At 40.6% G+C, this 23792-nt stretch overlaps 1 protein-coding gene and 1 long non-coding RNA gene across 2 annotated transcripts in view; one reads left to right on the top strand and one right to left on the bottom strand.

The window, feature by feature from the left end:
• The window catches only part of TYR (tyrosinase), a 42620-nt gene extending 24930 nt beyond the window's left edge, over positions 1-17690 (top strand). Inside the window, exons 4-5 of the mRNA XM_023921247.2 lie at positions 12974-13155; positions 17296-17690. Coding sequence (XP_023777015.2) covers positions 12974-13155; positions 17296-17519 — 406 coding nt within the window. The 3' untranslated portion in view covers positions 17520-17690. The remainder of the gene's footprint in view (positions 1-12973; positions 13156-17295) is intronic.
• LOC111922034 (uncharacterized) lies at positions 1421-23743 on the bottom strand. The gene is made up of 3 exons (XR_015284849.1): positions 23587-23743; positions 13909-17422; positions 1421-3839 (listed from the first exon to the last, which is right to left on the bottom strand). It is a non-coding gene; the product is annotated as an uncharacterized LOC111922034 (long non-coding RNA).
• Between the last annotated feature and the right edge of the window lie 49 nt (positions 23744-23792).

Here is a 23792-nt window from a genome sequence, read left to right as displayed (position 1 = left end):
TTAATACACGAACTAAGAGTGATTCTTTACCCTGAAATGTCTCCAGTGGGAGACAACACAGATAAAGCATGAGGCCGAGGAATTTTTTTCTCCCTCTGGTATACAAAAATTTAGACACATCAAAACTTTTGACTGAGGTGCAAGCTGATATGGAAATTGTAGTACAATAATATATCAGCTAATAATAAATCAGTCTAAATATTGAAAAATCACCTTACAAACACAAATTGTACCATTAATTTTATTCCTCGATATGGGCACAGCACAGCTATTACTGCTTTTGGAGGTTACATTTGCAAATGACACAGCCTAGAAGTCATGTTTTTCTGGAGCTGAATGGGCTACAGCTTGGAGCCACTTGACATCTATTAGATAAAGGCAGGTCAAGAGGTTGCCATTAGCAATATCATGGGAAGAGAGCTGTAATCAGTGTGCACAGTTACATCTCACTAGCTGGCTCTGTGGTACAGCAGCAAGGTAGCCCAGCTCTCACCCTTCCCTTATGTTTAAAAAGATCACCTTGTTACAGCAGCTCCTGCACACAGAAAGCAGCTCTGCTCTATCACAAGGGACTTAGAGGAACAAAACTGCTCTCCAGCAGAATGTTTGAGATGAGGGTGGGCCAGGAACGACTTCGGTCACAAGCTTTATTGGCACACACAAACTCCTACAGCAAGTATGATATACAGAGTACGTAAGTACAGAAGGCAGCGGGAAACTCGAGCATTGAAGTTTTTAGAAAGGAAATTTCTATATTTTTAATTTTGTTTTCTCTTAGGGGTGTCTACAAATGTGCAGGAGGACACATGCTCCCTGTGTTACCACAAGCCCTCTCTTGGCACCCAGCAGAGCTGCTAACCTTTCTCTCCTAACCTCTCAGGCTTTGTAGCATGTTAACCAGAGCTACTCAGCTTGTTTGATGGAGCTGACTCACTCAAAGTGGGCTCAGTATGTGGGCAGAGTGAGTTCACATCTACTGCGAAATACCACATAAATATATCCATGAAAAGCAAAGTGTAAGTGGGAAGGATGGGGTGTTGCTGAGAAACAGCTCCCCAGTATCTCTGCTTTGATATGGCTCTGTCTGGGGCTGAAAGGCAAATCACACACCAAGATATTGGGCTCTAACTTCTACTTCAGTAAGCCTGAGCAGCTGCAATTGCAAAGCACCCAAAGGGAGGAAGGAAAGGCCTTGGAGGGTCACATCACCTATCATCTAGCCTTGCTAGAGGCAAAAGTGAAGGAGTCCAGATTTTGAGCATGCCTCCCTCAGTGAACAGAGAGGGACTGAATAGATGTGGTACACTTGAGGGTGCACATGCATTTAAGAATGTTACTACCTTTAAGAAGTCCTCTGGATAGCCACAGATAAACCATACAGAGGCAGACACAGAGAGAAATAAGGACAAGGATCAGGCTCTGGAGATAAATATTATTTTTATTGATTAAGCATACATATAACCTATAGTGCTAATGCTCCACCTTGTTTTAGGGGAATGACCAGAGAGAGATTAAGCAGACATCTTCTGAATTATATGTGAAATACAGCAGTTGGCAATCTCACCTGCCATGTCATTATTCAGGCTAGATGTTTGTAATGATCCATTCTGTTCATAAAAGTCAATTATATAGCAGGTTCAGTTCAAATAGTCCCATTTAAAGTGCAGGTTTCACATCAGTCTTACCACAAGATTTTAGTTCAGCCAACACAATTACTGAATGGATCACTTTGTACACCACATATTTTGCAAACAATAACTGGTTTTTAAAAGGAAAGGTTACACTGCCCTGAAACTTCACAAGAGCTGCATGGTTAGTCTTCACCTATTCTCTTAATGCTGGAGGAGGAGGAAGCTCCCTGTGGCACAGCAATCAAAATGAGCTCTGATGCAGACAGCTAGCATTTCCTTCCTGCAGCACTTCTGAAATAACAGCTGATGTAATTGTTCAAATTGTAAAAAAGTCACAAGAAAACATGGTACTTTACTCACCCACATGTAGCTACCTCCTATTCATCAAAAGAAATTATCACTTCACTTCCATAGATGTGATTTATGTATTATATGCCCTTGTGAACCTCAATAATGAGAATCTTTAAGTCTCAAAAGAACTGAATTGCAAAGCACAAAAGTAGGTTCCATAGTGTCAGTCTGGCTACCTCCACAGCAGTCCATTTTAATCTGCTTGTCATCTTTCTCTTCAGGGAAAAGTAGTTACTAAACTTTGGGGCAGCTAGCATTTTTACTATCTACAACTTCAAGTGATGATTTAGTGTTAGCCACAAACCATGGCAAAAATGAACCTGAGAAATTTAACATAGGATATACAGTCCATCAAAAGCTAACTTCTGTTTTCAATGCAGCACAGGGTTGCATTTGTATTTCCTTATTTACAAAGCACACAGGACACCCCATTATGTCTCATCTATAACTTGGGGTTTGAAGTGTTGGAGAGTATTGGAGAACTAAATCTGAATGGAAAACAAGTATCTCCAGCAAAACATTGCTCTGGTTTGTCAGTAAGGGGTGAAACAACACACATGATGACAGCTATTTAAGGAACAAGAATTTCTCTCTGGTACCTCAGAAAAGTTTACAACTTTCATTGGTGCTAAACAAAGGCTGACTTGACTAAGAAAAGCAACTGAGTTTAGATCAGATATCTGACAGAACCTCAGTGCAGCTAATCATCATTTAAACTCATTTCTTTCCAGCAGAGGTTCGGAATAAGCTCCCACAGGAATTAGATTATTTTGCCAATAACTGGGTTAGGCTAAGGCACTACCTAGTCCTAGGCTAGAGAATATCCATGCCTCTGCATGGATTCCTACACATTTTTTCCAACACTCAGCTCTCGTCCTTAATGTCAAACTTAGTTTATCTATTATCTTTCTCTTTAGTAGAAATAAAGCTCTTTATATGATAATATAACTGCAACTGATCAAAGTTGGGCTTGGCACTTGTTTCATCCTATCCAGTTTTCTGAGAAGGCAAAAACCAGTAATATTCCAGTAAGGTTTCTTTACTGGGAAACTAGGCTATAGAACTGCTCAGCTTGTTAAGCTTTGTGGCAGGGGAGCCCAGACTTACATGCAATGGAATTGAAGCCTCAGGTAGCTACATGACATCCCTGGGAAGGGTTAAGCAGTCTGCAATGTAACCAAAGGAAATTGTGATAGCAAATGGGAAATAGAACTACAGGACTTCAGCAACCCTCTCTGAGAGAGGAACAGGGAGCAGTGATCTCTGCTCAGGATCATTTTATCTGAATTCTCTGCAGGATTCTGATGCTTGAGCAGCATATTTTCACAAGAGGCTTGAGGAACTGGTGACATTTTTTATTCTAGGAAAGAAACACTTGGAGGACTACATGATTATTTAGGAGCAATGAGGGGAAGCTATATAGCCCTCTGCAGCCAAATAAGCATGCAAAGCAGCAATGACAGATCCAACTTGCATCTTCTCCAAACAGCTGTGGAAGCTCAAGTTGTTTAACATAAAGAGGAAAAGTTTCAGATGAAAAGTCTGAAGACCCTTCTCTTTGTCCTACAGACGCATTAAGGGTGTTTGACAGATAAGGGGGAAAAGCTCTAAATCACATTAGTAGAGGAAATATTAAAAATATCACATAAATGACATGGAATTGTGTCAGGGAAGATCTAGGTTCAAAAAGGAGAAGATCAGGAAACAGTTCCCCAGTTTAGGGAAAGGTTCTTCACCCAGAGGGAGGTTGGGCACTGGAACAGGCTCCCCAGGGAAGTGGTCACAGCACCAGCCTGACAGAGTTCAAGAAGCATTTGGACAATGCTCTCAGGCACACGGTGTGACTCTTGGGGTGTCCTGTGCAGGGACAGGAGACAGAATCAGTGTTTCTTGCAGATCCCTTGCAACTCAGGATATTCTGTGATTCTATGAATGCGGCAGCTGCAGTAACCTTGAGGTTGTCAAGGAAGTGGGACATAGGCAAAGTGGCATTGGTTTTCTCTTACGTGGGATTGGCTGTCACTTCCTTGTCACTTCCCTCCTTCTTGTTTCTTTTATCTGACATTTTCCAAACATCTAGTTTGTGCAGTGAGAACAAAGGAATTTAAATTCTTTTAGTGAGATCCATGAAGCAGAGCAGTACCAAGATCCCCAGATGTCACATGTCTCCCCAGCTCTGGTGGTACTTTGTAGTGGGTGGGAAGGTGTCAGCATAGTGTATACTATATATTATAGTGTATTATTATACCTCACTCAGAGAGTGGTACTTTAGGAGACAGCCAGCAATCAATATAAATCTTGCTGAATAAGGAAGGGGCTTTATGTCCTCTGCACATTGTGTCTCCATGTTTCAGGTGGTCTATTCCACTCAAGTCCACAAAAACAAATCCCCACTTTTTGTTCAGAAGATGAAGTAAAGGGAAACAACAAAGTAGGTCAGACCTTTCCTGAAAATAAGTATTCATATTTTAGATGCATAAAATTGATCTACATGGGGAATACACGCTCTGAGAAAAAAAATCAGAAGCATGGTATTATGTGGGAAGACAGCTCCACCAGGCTAAAACATCTTTTCTTTTCTTTTTCTGTGTTATGTAAGTCTATCTTTTAAGTGTTGGTAAATCTAGAAGCCCAAAGAGGTGTGGCTACCACAGCTTCATGTTTTCGGGTGCAGCCAATACTGAGGTTGAGCATGTACTCCCAACCTCACACTTACACACTAGGTGTATATATATGTATATGCATATATGCAAACATGCTTGACCAGATATGGAGATCAACACCAAAAACACAGCACTCACAAAAAAAAACCCAACAGCACCAACAGCCTCATCCTCTTTACCTGTTTGTCTGACCATGATGAAAGCCTGTCATGGGAAAATAGACATCCATATAGAGATATATCCACACACAGGCTGGATTCCCCAGGAAGGGGCCTTAGGCACCCAGTGTAGCTGCTAACCCAGCCCCCCAGTCCTCAGCTGCTGCTCCCATGAGCAGGCACATACACACACACATGCACAGGTGTCTCTGGTGGCTGCCCAGGGGCGTAGGAGTAACTTCACAGAGGTACTGTGAGGGTCTGGGGAAGAGGCAAAGTTGTCCAAAGATCCTTGCTGCACACTGCAGCTTGGAATTGATGAGGGAAGCCCCTGGATGTTCTCCAGCAGCTGGGACTAGACAGAATAAGCACTGTAACCCAGGGCAATCCTCAGCAGTGATTCACCAGTGGGGGACACAGCCTCAAAGGCTTTGGATGGGTTTTCACAATAATTGAGGGCAGCGTCTTAATTTTTAATCAGGCACTTGCATTATGACAGTGTAATTTGTTTACTTCCTGAGAGTCCCTATAGCGTCTTTAGCCAACTTAAAAAGAGCAAAAGAGAATACTGCAATATAACTGCATACACTGGCAAACACTACAGTGCCTTGACTTTACAGCTTCAACATCAGCACCTCGTCCAGGACTGAAGCACCAATCTTTCTCCTAAATGCTTGGGATGGGAATTACCTGAGGTGACTTTGCAATACCAGCTGACTATGCCAACTTTTAAAGTGATGACTATTGTGTAATCACAGTCCTTGGGCTGGCATTTCAGCTTTCTTTAATTTATTTCCTTTTTCTTTTCTTTCCAAATGCAAATACATGTTGCTTGCCAGATTTCTTGTACAACATGTCAGATCTCACGATACTGAAATAAATTGTATAAATGAGCCCTAAGCAACAACGTTCTGTATTCCTTCTGGCATAGTCAGTCTGACCTCGCCTCAGTCTCACAACTGGAGATGAGGAATGAAAGTCTCCACGTCAAACCTGGCACAGCAAAGGACACGGCTTTGGATTTGAACCTGCCAAATTTATTAGTGGCTTACAAAGCAGCTGTCTAGCAGCTGACTGGTTAATACTGAGTGCAGGCTCTACTAAGGCACAGGTTTATCAGGCTATTGAGAAACAAAGGGCACAATTTCAATGTTGTTTTCAGTCAGTTTTACCTAGTACATAGGTTAGGAAGAAGAAAAGTCCTACTTGGTAACCAGTGGTACCCAAAGATATCCACCCCAATTGTGCTGATACTGGCCATCACACAAAAGAGTTATGAATCAGATCCATGGCTTTACCTCACCTAAACTATTCCAGAACAAATGAAAAGAAGAGAGGTTTGGTTTTAAACAAATAAATTCCTTAATCCTGCTTATGGCATGGTTGTGAGGACAAGGAGGCAGGAGGAAATCCTGTGCTGTGTCCCCTGCAGTGAAGAGGACGCAGAGTGACCATGAGTCTTCACCATAACGTGACTGTAGTTCTCCCACTGGCCATACCTCTTGCTCCTTTTTGTGTGACAGAAATTCACACAGAGGTACTCAACCCCCTTCTTCCCCCTTCACCTCTCTCCACCTGCCCTTCATTACCAGGTAAAACACACTGGATGGAATATTTCTGTTAAATCTTCCTGAAGGGACAGTTAGTTTACACTATGAGCCAGTGCCTCTGAGGTGGCTCAGTCTTACAAGTGGATATTTAAGGTCTGGTTTCTCCTCTTACACTCAGCCAAGAGTACCTCTGCTCATGACTGTGGTATCACACTTGGGAAACGGCCCTTAGAAGGGACTCTTCGCAAAATGATTAAGAAAAATGTCTACTCTTATATTTTAGCTCTATTTTTTCTACATTAAGATTTTCTTCCTGTGAGCAGCATGTTTTTTCAGAGTGCACAACAATATCTGGAACAGTAGGAAGGAATCCAGCCTACATACAGCAATGCTTTTGTATTCTGCCTGGTATCTCCCACTGGCAGCATAAACCCAGTTATTTCTTGGCTCATCCTTTAATTAGTTATGATCCCATTGCAGATATTATTAATAAAATAATATGAATTCATATTTTTTGTAGGAAAAAAAATATTGGTGGCCTTTTTTTTAATCATCCTCAATTCTATTTTCCCACCACTTGTTAAACCAAGGTGGGTTTGTTTGTTTGGGTTTTTTAATTAATTTTCCTCTACAGCTCATTTAATTTCATTTTGTATGACCTGGTATGTATGGAGCAGAACAAAGGAAATACTTGAGTCTATTTATACGTAATTAAATAGAAGTGATATATCCATGTCTTTTATAGATGGCTTTAATTTTCACCATACCACACTACAATGCTTTGCAAAAGCAAAGTATATTTTCCCTGAATGAAAATTTAAACTGACAAAGCATCTACATACCAGGTAGGCGTCATTATTACTTTTTGCCACATACCAATTCTTTGGAACATATTAGAGCTGATAGATGCAAGTATTAAGCTCATCAGCAGTTACAGTGACCCATATACTGTTATATAACAAAAAAATTTAAATAAAATCAAGACCCCATGCTTTGCAGTGGTATAACTTAACTTTTAGGGGTGCTTCAGTGTGGTACAAAGCAGCCCCGCTGCTGAGGTCCCACTTCCCTACAGTGTGTCTGGTATGGATTTAGGTAAGTTATTTTTACTCTCTGCCTGTTTTGTGTAGCATGAAATGAGGCCTGCAAGAGTCTCTAAGAATTCTCCAATATGCAGAAAAAGTATTCATTGCCTTTATGTTTTTTTTTGAATACTTCTGACCTGATTATCTTCCTTAGCTATTTCTGCATTAAACATGGCTTCTGACCGAATCAGACCTTAAGTGACAGTGAATTTATCATGCCCCATGATCAATTTTTCCAAGGTTTAAATCCAAAACTGAACCTTATTTTAATCTACAGTTGTCTAAATCCAACCCATTCTACAATATTAAAATTTTATTTCCTACCACAAAAATAATCCTTGCATAGGGTGTTGATTATCATAATCTAGTAACTACTTTGATATTACATCTACTCAAAAAATTCTATTTTGGAAATGAACTTTAGAGAGACTGAGCCTCTCTTAGCACTAAATGTGAGACAGGGCACTTTCAAAATTCAAATTATTCTCCAGTCTCTTTCAGTTCTTGGGCCTCTTATTTGGGGTATTCAGTTTGGGCACTTTTCTTCAAGAGAAGGAAGAAGTCTTCCAGATGCAAACAGTACTTTCTCTAATCTAGACAGAATTATTTTTTAATCTGCCCAATGCCTTTAAATAAAAACTACCCTTTCCAAGTCAATTTTGCTTGCTGTTGAAGAAAAGCAAAGGGCATTAAGGGTATCAGGAGACTAACCTCTACCTAATTTAGTTATTTCCCATGTTTTAAATTTCTCTTTCTTAAGCTTTGCTTGCCTGTGACCCTGCTAGATAGACCGATCATCCTCAAGGATTTACGATTTATTGCTTCTAATCCCAGGCCGGGTTCTCTCCATTTCCATTTTCCAAATAAAATTCCCAGCAACTTTTGGTTAGCTCTTCTCTTCTTTCCTTTATCCCTCCTTGTCTTCCCACCATGCTCACATCCCATCTGCTCCCTTAGCACTGCCAACATCTCCCGAGTGATGCCAGTCTAGCTGGAATTGCTAAAAAAGCCTCTGTCTCTGGAAAATATCACTTCCAGCTATACAAATAGCTACTTATCTGCTTGCTCTCTTTGTCTAGATGCTGAGGAAGAAAGTAACCAACCAGACTTCTGTAGGAGCCAGAGAGATTTCTCTCCTTCTCACTAAATTTATGTCCAGTGCTCTTTTTTTTTTTTCCCCACTTAATTAGTATGGAGATTAGCTATAGCAGAGCCTGATCTGAGTCTTTAGATGTCCTTTTTGTTACCTTTAGTTAAATTATGTCAAGAAAGGGAGGCAATACAGAATAAAATGGCCTTGGAGATGACCTTATCTCATGGTCCTGCTTTCTTAGGCTCTCAGGTCCAAGGAAGGATGGAGAGGTTCATATGAAAAGAACATAAGAGCAGTGGTTTGCTAAGACAACCAACAGTTCTAGGGAATTAAGGTCTGCTGTTTTGCTACAAACCTGGCTTTTCTACCAGGAGCTTTGTCACTCTATGAAGGTACCAGCTAATCACCTCAGCATTTTGTCTCTCTGCATGTAGCATCATTTCTGCAGACCTAGGCTCTTCCAAGGTTGTAGCTCCTAAGAAAAGAACAGGAAACAGCCACACATTTTCAAGATACTAAAGGGAAATATCTTACATGGCTGCTTACGGGAAGAAAAGAAAAACTTCTGCCAGCTGTAAGCAGATCAGCATCTGATGATGGAAACACTGATTTTTTTCTGTCATGGAAACCCCATGCCTGTTATCAGATTAAACAGCTGTCTCCATAGATCAAGGCACATGGAAGAATTGCAGTGATCCGTCATAGCTCTTCAGACGTGTTCTCTTTGCCTTCAGGAAAGGATAGCCCTGACAGAGAAAATATTTGATGCTATCTGCCTTAAGTATAGTCAGGGCTGGAGAAAGCACCTTATTTGAAGGAAAAAGTATTCTATGATGTTTGACACAATGGTCACAGTGCTCTGAAACAAAAGAGAGTGTGATTACTTTCTTCAAATATGCTGCTTTTTTTTTGGCCCAAATCTTTTCAATTAAGTCCTCAAGGACAGAACACTGTGCCAGTGTCACTACCTAGCTGACAGCAAAAGCCATAGGCTACTTCAGGATTTCAGTTTTCCTTAAAAATGTATGAAGGGAGTTAATGGTCTTGGCTGGGGAGATATAAAATGTAGCTCTCTGGTATGAAATGCCTTATGGTGCCCAAGGAGAACCATTTGTACTTTGCCAATAGAAATACAGCTGAAGCTGTGCCCTGTCCATGGGTTTTTCTCCCCAGCTGGATGCAATTGAGAGTTTTCTTTTTCTATTTAGCTGGAAAACTGTTCTTGAAAAGCAATAGTAAGGTTCTTCTGCCATTACTTACAAAATATGAGTAAGGCAGGGAAATGGCAGTGTCCCCCTTAAAAGGAGGAATACAAACAGATGAAATGCACGTAAAAATATTATTGACATACTAAATCTGCCAGTTTCTCACACAAAATTTAAAAAAATACATGAACACTCTCTTGAAAATACAAATCACCATGCATTATTTGGACAAGAAAAAAATTGTTTTGAGTGTATCTTACTGAACAAGCTTTTAAATTGAAATAATAAATGCAACTTCACCCAATCATTTTATTAACAGAATATGATTCTAATCTTTCAAAGTGTCAGATAAAACCCAAAAGCAAAAAACCAAAGGCTACTAAAACGTAAGTGCACATGACAAGCTGTTTTGAAGGGAGTAAAAGAAAATGTGTCTCTTAAACTTTAAAGAATGTTTCTGAGATTTCTATGGTGGCATACAGATATATTCAATGTAAGAATTCTCAGCCAAGATGATAAGATCTTGTGCCAGCTAATGGAGGGAACTGTTCCCAAACAACTCAATGAATTGTGCAACATATCTTGTGCATCAGCAAAACTCATCACATCAGGATTTAGAGGCATAAGATCACATCTGAATCTAAAGATCAGCTGCAAGGGCAGGCAATTCAATGTTCCTGCTACTGCTAAGCAAAGCTTGATACCTCATGTGGGAACCACATTGCAAATGAAGGAATCCAAAAGTACATATGTTCATTTCCATGGAAATGTTTTGCATTTGCATTCTGCTTGAAAGATTACTGGCCTAAGGATTCTTATTGAAAGCCCTTAGGCAACAGCAACACTTAACTCATGCAGCAAGGATGCTGCATTTCAGGGCATTTCTTGCAAGGCTCTTTCAGGCAAATGATGACTTTTAGCTCTGAACCTTGTGCTCATCAGCCCTCTGGATTTTCAGGTTGTGACTGCTCAGCATTTTCTAAAAATCAGGCCCCAGGAAGTACCTCAGATTGAGCATTCCAAAGTTAGGTTATGGGTCATCACCAGACATTAAAAACCTGATCAAGTCCCACTTCTGCCTTCTTAAAATATTGCCATAACCAGAGCATCTCTGCATCTCTAACAACTTTGTACTGCAGAGAAGAGATAGCTCAGCTCCCATCTAAAACTGCTAGGAAAATAAGGCTTGATAGTCAGGGGACTTTACCCAAGGCATGAGTGAAAAACAGGCAGGGAAAAGATTGGAGTACAACACTTCCCCACATCCCACTCCCCCTCAAGCTAAATTACTTCTTTATATTCTTTGTCTTTTTTTAGTGATTACTGAATTTTTCATGCTGTTCTCCAAAGATAAGAGTTTTTATCCAAACTTTCTTGAGATAACTCTCAAGCTGAAGTCTTCATATCACTTAAATTTATGCATCTGAAAGCTTCAACTAAACATTATTATTCAGATGAGAGTTTTTTTCCAGACAGGGTTGATGAAATTAACTGAAGAAGGTAGACACAAATTAAAATTTTAATCAAAATTAATACCTGCACTGTAAAGGGTAGACAAGGTGTATGATCACAGTCATGTTTTCATTTATTAGAGTTTTTTGATCCTAAAAAGAGAACAAAGATTTTTTCCCTACTTGTATGTTGATGAGTATGAGAGGGCTTTAATTTGGTGGGTTATGCAGAGTGTTTCTTAATATTTCTGCCCAGAAATATGAGGTATAAGTCTACTGGCAGAAATGCTTGATAACCTGCAGATATCCTGATACCCCTGAGCATTTGCACTTGCATTAGGGACTGTATTTCTCAGATAACCTGAGTCCCTGAACAGCAACAGGGGAGGGAAGTCCATGTCTTCCAGTCAGTGGCCAGTGCTGGGGAGGAGTAACTGTTGAGCTGAGATCTCCATTAAAGCACAATTTACAGGTCTCTTTAGACCATTTCTACCCCTAATAACTGATAAATTAATCCAGTGATCCCTCCCTGAGCCTGATGTTGGTAATTACCTCTCATCAGTATCTCTGGATTTGGTATGAAGTTCTCTTTCTTCCTGCAGAAGATGGCTGCATCTGCAGCATTTTTCCACCTTCCCTATTCCAACCTGGCACACTCAGGTGAATAAACACAAAGGGATCAGAGAAAGGATTTGAGGATTGAAAGTGAAGAGTTGAGAAGGAAAAGCTCAAAGGGAGGAGAACTGAGAATGCTTTGGAAGGTTCTTAATTTTGCTTTCCAATCACATTCAACATTCAGTAGTTAAGTTGAAAATGCCACTATGTACTTCCCCTACTGCAGCCTTTAAGCTTTCTGCATACAAGTTAAAGAGCAGACACACAGCCCTGTGGTGACAAACAGCTAATGGAAGAAAGTTTGGTAGAGAAATATGGAACAGAGCAGCTGAGGCTGGAGGTGTGGGGAACAGCTTCTATTGTTTTACATGGCAAGGTTTTTGGCAGTTAGGGGGCTACAGGGTTGGCTTCTAACAGAATGTATCAGAAACTGTCCCCATGTCAGATGGAGCTTGCTCCAGCAAGACAGACCTGCCACTGGCCACAGCTGAGCCCATCAATGATACTGGCAGTGCCTCTGGAATGACATATTTAAGAGGTAAAATAAAGCTGCACAGGAGCTGGGAGAGAGGAGCATGTTAAACAGAAGTTCAGACACTAAAGTCAGTGAAGAAGCTCTGGCTGGAGACTGACAGCTGGCCTGCTTTGTCAGCTTATCCCTTCTGCCTGAGATGTTTCCACTCCTTTGGTGATGTCCAGAGGATCAGGATGTAGCCATACTGCATTGCAGATGTGAAAACCCTTGCTAAGATATTAGCAGAACAGGATAGAGCAGCTAGAAATAAGATCATTCACAACTAGCTACCAATGTTTCTGAGAGTGAAGAGGAAGGATTGAGGTCTTTAATCCATTTCTCTCTATCCCCCACAACCACATGAACTGCTGAGCACAGAAAGAGAATGATTTACATTTATGGAATTTAAAAGCATATTCAGACTCTTTGCAGCACTGCAGGCATTTGCTTTTTGTAGGCTTGCATAGGAACTCAGCACTGAAGTGGATAACCCCAAATTTGGAACTTTGGAAAGCATTACACACATAAACACAAGACATTGCACGCAACTCTGTCTCCAGCATTTAAAAAAAAAAAAAAATATCACTTTCTTTTAATCATCAAGAAGAAAATTTCTGCTAATCCCTATTATTAATTATCATGCTTTTTCCTCCACAGCATTTTTGAACGATGGTTAAGAAGACACAGGCCCATGCTAGAAGTGTACCCAGCAGCTAATGCACCCATTGGGCACAATCGAGAAAACTACATGGTCCCCTTCATCCCCCTTTACAGAAATGGAGAATTTTTTAAACCCTCAAGAGAGCTGGGGTATGACTATGAATATCTGCAAGAACCAGGTAACATTATCATTTTGGGTAAAAGAGGAAATGTAAAATTTGTTGCCTATAACCTGGAATATGTCTGTAATATGAGAAGATAAAAAAAAAAACCCTTCTAATTCCAGATTTTTTTCTTTAATATAGTCCCAAATTGTACCTGCTTGTTTTCCCATTTCTGGTTTCATTATGTGATGGGTGAACAACTGGATCATGGGTCAGGCACAAAGGGTTACAGGGAATGGGGTGGCATCAGGCTGAGGACCTGTCACTAGTAGGTTCTGCAGGCCACCCTCCTCTGTCCTGTGCTCTTCAACATCTTCATAAATGACTTGGACACAAGACTGGAAGGGATACTGAGCAAGTCTGGAGACTACACAAAACTGGGAGGAGCTGTTGACTCCCTTGACACAGGGAGGCCCTGCACAGAGACCTCAGCAAATTAGAGGACTGGGCAATCACCAACCATATGAGGTTTAAAAAAGGGGAAGTGTCAGATTCTGCACCTGAGACGAGGCAATCCTGGATGTATGCAAAGACTGGGGAGTGAGATGCAGAGAAGACTTAGTCCAGGTGCTGGAATATAAACTCATGGAACAGCCAGATCAAGAGCAGAAATACATATACGTATTTTTTAATTTAAGGCATTAGTTTCCCAAACTCATATTATCGCTAGAATTGTACAGCTCAGACAAAGTGGCGTATACCATGACTTTCAGAAATTCTGAATCCTGAAATTGTACCGCAAGAGGAAGGAAATGGAAAAATACTTACCATCCAAAAGTTAATTTCTGTTGCCTCTTGGATTCTTGCCTTTTCCCAGGGGAGCACATAGCCCTCAAAAAAAGGAAATTCTATTAAATTCTGCCCATGTTTTTTAACACAGAGGTAAGGAAAGTAGTTCCTTAATTATTCTGAAAGATCAACACAATGAATGAAATTCAACCTTGTTCAGAAAGCCCAGATAATCCTCAGATGTTGCTCAAACCCTCGTTAATCTTGCTGAGAAGAAGCAAGCTTAAGCTATCTCTTAATCTCTTATATCAGAAGGGAAGAACTGGTTACAAATGGAAAATGGTTGAACTCTCAAATTACAGATACAGACTTTCTCACTCTAGTGTATAAATACAGACTTTTCCTCAGAAGAGTGATTGGCAAACAGGAAGTACTGGACAAGTGGGAAAAATTTATCAAAGAAAAAAAAGTCAGTAGCAAAGGTCTATGTGGTCAAGAAAAGGCAGCATTTCTGGAGATCTTCTAGATGAGGACAAAGAGGCAAGGCACAGGAAGAGAACAAGACAGAATGAGCAATAAGCACACAAGATCTGGCCCCATCCTATTCTCAAAACCTGTCTTGTTTGCTCTTAAAGAAGTGGTTCTGGGTTGACAGTGGAACTAAATGGCCTTGGAGGTCTCTTCCAACGTTGATGATTCTGCGATTCTGCGACTCTGTGAAGGGCAGCAGTTCTGAGTTACAGTACCAGCAACTTAGAAGAGATGAAGTAGAACTACACAGAGCATGAAGAGGCTGGTTACAAGAAATAAAACTTGGAAAGGATCCAATGACAAAATGGCATTTTAATGCTACATTATAATGTTGTTGCATCCCAAAGGAAAAACTGATGCCTGTAGCTCTGCTTTCCACTGCAAAGCAAAGCAGTGTGTAAGAATACATAGTTTTAATTGCAGCTTCATTATTTTATATGTATGACAGTGCTGAAGCAGAAGTGGCCTCAAACAGTGTGTATGGAAACCCATCCCTCAGGACCACAAGGCACATGTCACAGTGCAGCTGCTGAGGAGCTGCTCTGAGCAGAAGCTGGAGCAGACACCCAGCTTTCCCTGACATGGGAACCACAAGCTGTAAAATGACCACAACCTGCACTGAAAACAAACACAAGCTAGTGTCAGTAACAGAGATTTGGAAGACTAATTGCTGTCAATACAACCTAACAAAAACTGTCAAAACAAGTTGCTCTGTTAAGAGCTGTTTCACAGCACCTGGACTAAGTTTTTTCTGTAGTTTTTTTCCTTCTTTCAGAAGTGAAAACAGGTAAATTTACAGATGTAATCTTGACTTTTCTCCAGAAAATCTCCCTCTCCTAGTGGAAAGAATTTTATAATATCACAGAGTCATTTAGATTGGAAAAGACTTCTTTGATCATGAAGTCTTAGTGTAAAACCAGCACTGTCAAGCCCACAACTAAAGCATACCCTAGCACCACATCTATAGGATTTTTGAACACTGCCAGGCATAGTGATTCTACTATTCCCTCAGCAGCCTGTTCCGGTGCTTGACAATCCTTTCCACTAAAAAAGATTTTCCAAGCTGTAATAATGAGGAGAGTGATGAAGTATGTAGGAGCTGTGAATTTTTCACCACTACAAAGACAAGTAACAGTACCTTTAAAGCTGAGTGACTCCATAATTTGAATCTCTCCTAGCACATCTTTGAAGTTTTGATTGTGGAAGTCTCACAGGTATTTCCTTTGAACACCCAGCGGTACACAACCAGTGAACAGCAAACACACAAGAAACTCCCACTTCGTGCCTAGTTTAAAGACTTGTCTATCAGCCCTGCTAATTCCTGGGCCATGATCCCTTTCTCCCTCTGGCTCAGGTGTACCCCATTCAACATGAGCAGGCCTGGTGCTGTGTAAACCACCCTGTGGACAGAAATCCCAAAATTCCACCTATGGCACCAGGCTCTTGGCTATGTATTGACCTGTTGGGTGTTCCTATTTCTTTCAGTATTTTCCTCTACTGAGGGAATCTGAAGGAATGAAGGAGAATACTACCTGAACACCTACTCCTTTAATTCAATGTTCCAGTGCCCTGAAGTCTCTCTAGATTACCCTGGGACTTCCTCCTTCAGTTTCATCCCTTTCCACGTGGAATACTAGTAGCAGGTAGCCAGGGGGCCACACCAAACCCCGCAGCTTCCTGGCTACATCCCTCACCCAGGCCCAGGGGTGCAGCATCTTTTCAGAGCACAGTGCCTGTAACACCACAATCTTGGAAGTACCATGACCCAAGAGGATATATGGATTGTTTTTCTGGCCACCAGTGAAAATACAAGATAACAGGAAGACATTTACAGCCTTTGTGGGGGTACAACATTCTAAATATGGTTGAGTACATCTAAATCAGACCAGATGCATAAAAAGCATTCAAAAATAAACCACCATAAGAGTTTCCAGAGAAGGTGCCCATAGAGGTACTCTTTCTTTTCCCTACTAGCTAGTAATTACTGCTAATAATGGCCTTTAGAGATAGTAATTGGGAGATGTGGATTCCAAATCCTCCTTAGCCCAAGCAGACACGTATTCCTATTTTTCAAATTCAAGCCAGCGTTGTTGGGTGCATTTTGAACAGGTTTCTTTCCAGCCTCTGCTATGAAGTGAGAGCCCTGTATTGGCAGGGTTTTCATAACTCATTAAGCCATGGCAAGAAAAACAGACACAGGCACACACATTCATATCACAAAGCAAGAAGGCAGCTGATCATCTAACATTGAGAAGCAGCCCTGGATTCACAAAGGAAAGAGGATTTCTTGTGCAGAATGACCACAGAATAGTTATCTACTGCCTCTCCCCACATAGGAACTGTCCAAGCAAGTAGAATGCAGGTTGACAATTAGTTAAAGGAAGCTTTTTTCCCCACTCAATATGTAGTTAAGGCAGGATCTTTTCGCTGCTAAAAGTTGTGATAAAAGTTCAATGAGCAGCTTTAAAAGAAGGAGGAAAAAAATCCTCCAGTGACTATTACACACAACGACACCACATCTGGTTCAGGAAATGCCTGACCTGCATATATTTGGAGGCTGGGTAAGTATTTAGTGAAAGCATTGTAATCGACTTGACCTGTTCTTAAACCCTCCTTAGTCTTCTGCCTCAGTTATTGTTGCTAAAGGATGCTGAGCTAGCAGGACCTTTGGTCATAACTTCTTGGGTTACAGTCTGAACTTTTGACAAAACCATGAGGAGTGCTGGGGACAGTGAACTCTGCCAGCCTTGGACATGAAATTTGAGAAACAGAGTATCAGGGCTGAAGAGATTTATTTAAAACTGTGGCTCTCAGACCATTTCTAACACTCTTGATCCTTTGTTGTTTAACTACAACAAGTTAAATGATCTTTCTTCTTCTGTTTGATTTTTCAAGCTCTTCAGTCCTTCCAGGACTTTTTGACACCTTATCTTCAGCAAGCCCGTCAGATCTGGGCTTGGTTGGTCGGAGCAGCTGTGTTTGGAGGCATTGTTACTGCGGTGCTCACAGGGCTCACCAGGGCCTGCCGGAAGAAAAAAGGAGGAACTTCTTCAGAGATACAACCCTTGCTCATAGAAAGTGAAGATTACAACAATATAACTTATCAGTCCAATTTCTAGAGGCCTCCAGTAATCCAGTCATGTTACTAAGGTGCTAATCAAGAATGCTGTGTTTGATTGATGTTTACAAATACCTTGCTGAGGTGTGCTGCAGAAGCAGGATGGGCAGTCTCAAGTCTCTTGCAACCTCCAATGTTGTAGCATCTCATCAAGGTCCACTTCTACAAAAATCTCCCAGATCCAACATAAGCTACGATGCCACTCAAAGAACACAGTGTATTTCCTATTCTTGATTAAATAAAGCTCCTATGAAACCAGACAAGGTTGTGTGGTTGATTTAATGTATAATTTTATTTGCTTTTAATGTATCTTTTATTTGCTTTTTCACAGCTGTAGGGTCCAATTCTGCAGCCCTATCCATGTGTTTGGCACATGGATATAGTGACAGGTGCCTGACTGCATAATTGGTGCTACATCCACTCTGCGTTTGAATGCAAGAGCAGAAAGAGCCCTTTAGTTCAGTAAGCAAAATATACAGTGACTGGGCAGAGTGACTGTCCCATAGACACATTTTTTCTGGAATAGAAGAGTTTTCCCTCCAGCTCCTATAAAGTCCCATAATGTTTGTCCTTGATGGAATGCCATCAACAGAAGAAAGAACCACTCAGAAACCACTTCTCACTTGCTTTAAATGCTCATTAGTTGATGTCTTCTATACTTCCTTGCATTTATCTGGGGAGCTGGGTGATTTTTAGGAGAGGAAACCTGGTCTCACCATGCCCACCTCTGTTCCACTTGACTTAATGGTTGCTCACATTATGGCTGGCTATTGGATGTTCAGTAGGCACAGATTGCACAGGGTGAGCCACATCTAACAAGACAAAGCATGGTGGGATGACCCTGGCTGGGCAGCATGTGCCTGCCCTCCAAAGCTACTCTATCACTGCCCTCCTGAGCTGTGCATGGCACAGACAATACAAAGAAAAGTTCACATGTCAAGATAAGAACAGGGAAAGATCATTCACCAAATACTGTTATGAGCAAAAGAGACTTGATTTAGGGAAATCAGTTTAATTTTAATTTCCTGTCAATCAAAGGTCAGAATAGTATAATGAGAATAATAACAATAAAAAAATACACCTTCACCAACCCCCACTCCCTCTCTCCTTCCTAGTCTCAAATCCAGATTCCTCTACATTCTCCATGCCAGCAGCAGAAGGGGATGAGGAATGATGGCTGTTATATCTAAGATATAAAGACACACTCAATCTATGGAGGGAGAATGAAGATCTTTCTTGATTGAAAGAAAAAAGTTCCCAGGAATAGTCTCCTGCTCAAGTCTGGAGCTGTTATGCTTCTGGGGTCCCCAGTCCTGGAGTTGGAACATGACTGGAATATACTGGAATTGTGTACCTTAAAAGACCCAAATGTCCAGCTTTGAGACAGTCTGAATGGCTGTGTTAGTCTGGGACAAACTGGCAGAACTGTGGCTCCTGGTTGGGTACTTGCCCTGACAGAAATGCCACTTCTGTGTTTCATTAGATGTTTGCTGAAAAAAATGCCATTATGCAAAATATTTCAGTGTCAGCAAAGCAATGCCATCCTTTGAAAAGTTGTTCTGATAGAAAAATCCTAACTGTATCAAGCAAATTTATTTCAGTCTTTTCCGTATTCTATGGTGATAGCACTTCATTTTCACACTGATCAAGTTAATTTTTACCAGATGTCACCTGCTTGCAAAAGACATGGCCAACAAGTCATTTCTGATTCAACTCTTCAGCTGTTCATGTCTTCTCCACAGATCACCAGTGTTCCCTGGGCCTCCCTCCTTTGGCCATGACAAACCACCATGTGTGAAAGGATCAAAGTGAAGCTTTCTCTCATCAGGTCCTCTAAATCCTACTTTTTGGCAGCTCTTGACCATTCCTTCTTCCTCAAAACCATGGAATGCATAATTTATACTTGTGACCAAACTCATGACCTATTAGTGAAAGTGTGTTTATGCTCTGCTCAGCTCCTTTACCAATTCCCAGGCAGGCTTTTTCCTTTCCCTTTTCTTCAGTGAAGGATCTAACAGTACATTTTCTTCCCCTAAAAGCTTCCTCACAGAGTACTCAAGCTAGCTGTAACTGGTGAAAGAATTTTTATCCCTTTCGTACTGGTAGGCATACCCCCGAGCAATTTTCCCACTCACCATATGACCTGGAGACCACATCTGCTTTGAGAGGGAACAAAGAGCACAGGCCTGTTTCCAACAGTCAACATGGTCCATGGCCAGGAATAGATAGCACAGTGTGTATTAATCTTAGTAACTAGGACAGAATTTACACAAGCAACACCTGCTGGTTCTCTCCATTGCTGTGGTGTTTCTGCTCAGACCAGTGGCCTGATGCCAGCTGGGAGTCAAACCCCTTCAGAGGTGTATCTGACAGAGCACATGGAACCCAGCTGCTTCTCTTTTCCAAGAAAAGCTGTTTAGGTTCCTTCTGCATGGGAAGTGTCAGGTGAGGACTGACAGCACCAATCTTAAAGCAGCTGTTTTGGGACAGGAGAAATTGTACTGTAGTCTTTTCCCTTTGGCTATTTGGGGACACTGCATCTTAGCTTGGACTAGCCACTTAGGTTTTGGATGGGTCAGAAAGAAGGAGAGGCCTCATGTATCACCATGGCACTAAATGTTTTCTTGGCCACCAGCATCACCAGGAGACATTGTGCTTTCTTGTCTTCAAGCTACAAATGCAATGGCACATTCTTTTTCTTCTCAGGGTCATGCTTAGGGTTGTGGTTACTCCCATGCTGAGACATGTTGAATTAAATGTTGAAGGACCTATTTTCTTCATAAATGCTCCCCTGAGATGGAAGCTGGAGCTGCATTATTTTTAAAATTGTGAATGAGGTAATGCCATGAGGCTGTGCTTGCAATGTGATCTCACTGAATCAGAATGATCAGAGTTTAAACAATACCCTGCCTTTACCTTTTCATCTGTCTGACCAAGGTATCTTGAAACAAGGAACTTTCCATTGCCATTAGGCAGCTGGATCAGGCTTGGGGAGTTTATCCTGATGGGATCAATGCCAAAAATAGGGCATTACAGTATTTGGTGCTTGAAAAATCTAGATCCTGTGTACGTATACCAGGCAACCATATAAACCTTCACCCAGTGGGCATTGAGGTCAAGCTTGTACAAAAGTACTTCTTAGATGTGGAGTCCACCAATTTAAGTGTCCAGGGAAGTATTTGCAGCATCAGCACCATGTTGTTTCATATAAAGAAAAAAAATTAAGAAACCTAGAGCATACCTGATAGTTTCATTATGAGGTGCTCAGCTATGCATGTCTCTGACTTTTGCAAGAGACTCTTACCTCTGTCAAGTTTTTAATTTTCTAGCCTGGTGTCTTACTTCCTCAGACTGTTAAGAGTCACATTTAGTCAAGCCAAGACAATGAACAGCTGTCAGTCTTTTTCATTCTGTTCTCCCTTCCACATTTTATCCAAATTTGTATTTTTAGCACCTGGCCTCTCCATTGAGTTAAATCTGTAATTCACCATCTGTGTACCCGCATGTTTATGGATGTAAATTTTGAATCAGTCTCCATAGTGAGCTGAAAATTGGCAGCAATGAGACCTCATCATTAAAAATGGCCTCTAACTGTAATTTTTGTAATAAGATTTGAATTAGATATTAAATAACTCTTATAACTACAAAATCAACTTCTGCATATCCATCTTCTACCCACTAGGCTTTCTGGTACCTCATTTCATGAATGGGCATTTCCCCTGAGCTCTGTCCATTACCTCCATCTCTTGAGAACATCAGTTATGCAGAATTCACATGATGCCAAAAAGTTCTAGAAATCTGATTGACTAATAAAATAGGTAGAAAAACAAGTACTTTTCCCACATACAGTAAAAAAGAAAATCCTCTTGGAAACAAGAACTTGACAGCAAACATTAATTAATTCTGGACCTTCACTGTGGCTTAGCACATCCCTTCATGAAACTTGATTCCCTCTCCTGTCATCACAAACTGCACTGTCTTATCTGACCAGAAAAGGGATCCCCAGGGGCTCAGTGGTGGGACTGTGCCACAGTCTTGAGGCTGGTAGAATGGTGGTGATGATAGGCATGGTTGTGTATGTAGTACGTCTCACAGGTTTTAAAGGAACTTGGATGTCTAAAATCACCTCCTTGCTTTCCTTCACTGTTTTCAAGTGAAAGAAACATTCTCAGGCAATAATAAGCAAACAAGGCATTTTCAGGTGAATTACATATTGTCCACAAATTTTCACACATTTTCCTGTAATCAATTTCCTTCTGGTTTCTTTGAAAACTTAAGCACAACCATTTCAATGTGCTATACTTCCAAACTGGTGTACATCTTCCCAAGCACTTTGGACAACAATGCCATAAATATAAATAGAGTAGTCTGCAGAGCCTCTTAACTCTTAAGGCAGAGCCATGAACAAGGGGTTCCTTTACCTTGCATACCAATATAACCTTCCTTGTAATCAGGTTCTGTTTCTCCTCACCAGTGACAAACTATAGGAAATTTTCTACAGCATTAATGTCTTTACTCACCTTCTCTCCTTTGTGCAACCTATTACAAATAAATAGTCTGAAAGAAGTCCACAGAACAAAATATATTTCTGGAAGAAATGCTAAAAGCTTAAATTCTTTGCATATGACCCCTTCCTGCAAAGGCAATAACATTAAAAAAAAATGCTATTTTGTCATAGGGCTAAATGTATCAGGAAGTCATATTAAGAACTTGAAGGCCTGGACCATCTTCTCATAAATTTATGGGAGATTTTCAAGGTGGTGCTCTGCTAAATTGTTAATGGACTAATTACATTATCAGATGACCTGTATGAAATATATACATGGTTAAACAGCTTGAAAAATACCAAATTACCAAAATGACAATATTTGTATACAGAAATACTTAATGGCGCAATTATGAGAAAATGTGATTTTTTTTTTTTTAAATTGAAGCACCACACACATCCCAGAGTAACAGAGCTACTAATGATTAGCTGACAGCAAAATATATATATACTCATGGCAAAACTAAAAATATTGAAATAACTGTACACTTATTATAATATTAATAGTGCAACGTGTGTGTGTATGTTTGTAGACAGGGACTATAAGGACTTTTTCCAGCTCTCCTTTCATCTTGATGATATTATAGCCATTTATAACAAAAGCAAGGGAATGCAAGATTTCTCAATTCAGAACAGAGGCAATTTGTTTTAAATTTAATTTTGCCAGTCAATACCAGTCACCACTGAAGATACAGACCACTAGAGAATTTAGGCTCTGTGTCCTCTTTTACACCATCATGGACTTGAGATGCTACTTTAAAATTAATTTCAGTTTTTTAATTCTATAGTCTGTGGTCTCAATTATTTAATCCAGACTTTCAAAGCATCAACCATCTATTAATATGCAGGGAGAATCAGACTCTTAACAACTCTCATTTGAGAGCAGAAATGAAAACCAGGCTTTTCTGTCTTCCTCACAGCTACTTTAGAAAATCAGCTCACTTCTAGTCAGAAAGACTCTTCCCTTTTAGTGAAACCCATGTGCCTAAATCCAAAAGTCTAGACACCAGGTCTTAAAAGTGGTGGCCCTTTGTCTCATCCTCTGAGTCAAGGAATTCTAGAGAAGCAAACAGGGATGTCTGCAGGGAGGCTGTCACTTCAGAAATTGTGTTTAGCAGTCTGGGCACAGATGACAGATTGGGAAATCCCTGCAGTCATCTTAATTAAGGTGACGTTCTCCTACAAGAAGACACATTACTGTAAAAAGTTACAAGAAGGCTTGTTTGCAAAATTAATCTGTAGAGAGATCAGAAACTGTAGTCTAACAAAATTAAGTTTCAGGTAAACCAGGAAATAGTTTTGGGGAAAAAGACAAGCTGCTGGTTACTCAGACCATCAGTCATCAATCCAAAATACACAATTTCAGATTAGAAAGCACAGTGTTGTTAAGGCCAGGCTAATGCTTATGCATATCCTAACAAGAAATTATATATTAAGCAGCCACTAAATTCATAGGAATTAAATTTGGGAGGAGTCAGAAAACAGAACAGAAATGCAGATCATTTAAAGTAATCTTACTTACAAAAAATGATGGGTTTTCAGGAGAAACAATCCAAGTCCCACTCTTCAGCCCTCCTGTAACATCCACAGGCCTAGGGCACATGTAAGACAGATCATTACATTCCCTACTGTGACCAAGGCTGTGACTGGATTGCACAGCTGCTCCCCAGCTTTCAGAGGTTGCTGAGACCAGAAAGGGGGTACTTATTCCTTTTACTCCAGTATTAG

This window comes from Cyanistes caeruleus, chromosome 3 (genome assembly GCF_971803275.1).
Source record: "Cyanistes caeruleus chromosome 3, bCyaCae1.hap1.1, whole genome shotgun sequence".
NCBI lineage: Eukaryota > Metazoa > Chordata > Aves > Passeriformes > Paridae > Cyanistes > Cyanistes caeruleus.
This window is presented reverse-complemented; position numbering and strand designations above follow the sequence as displayed.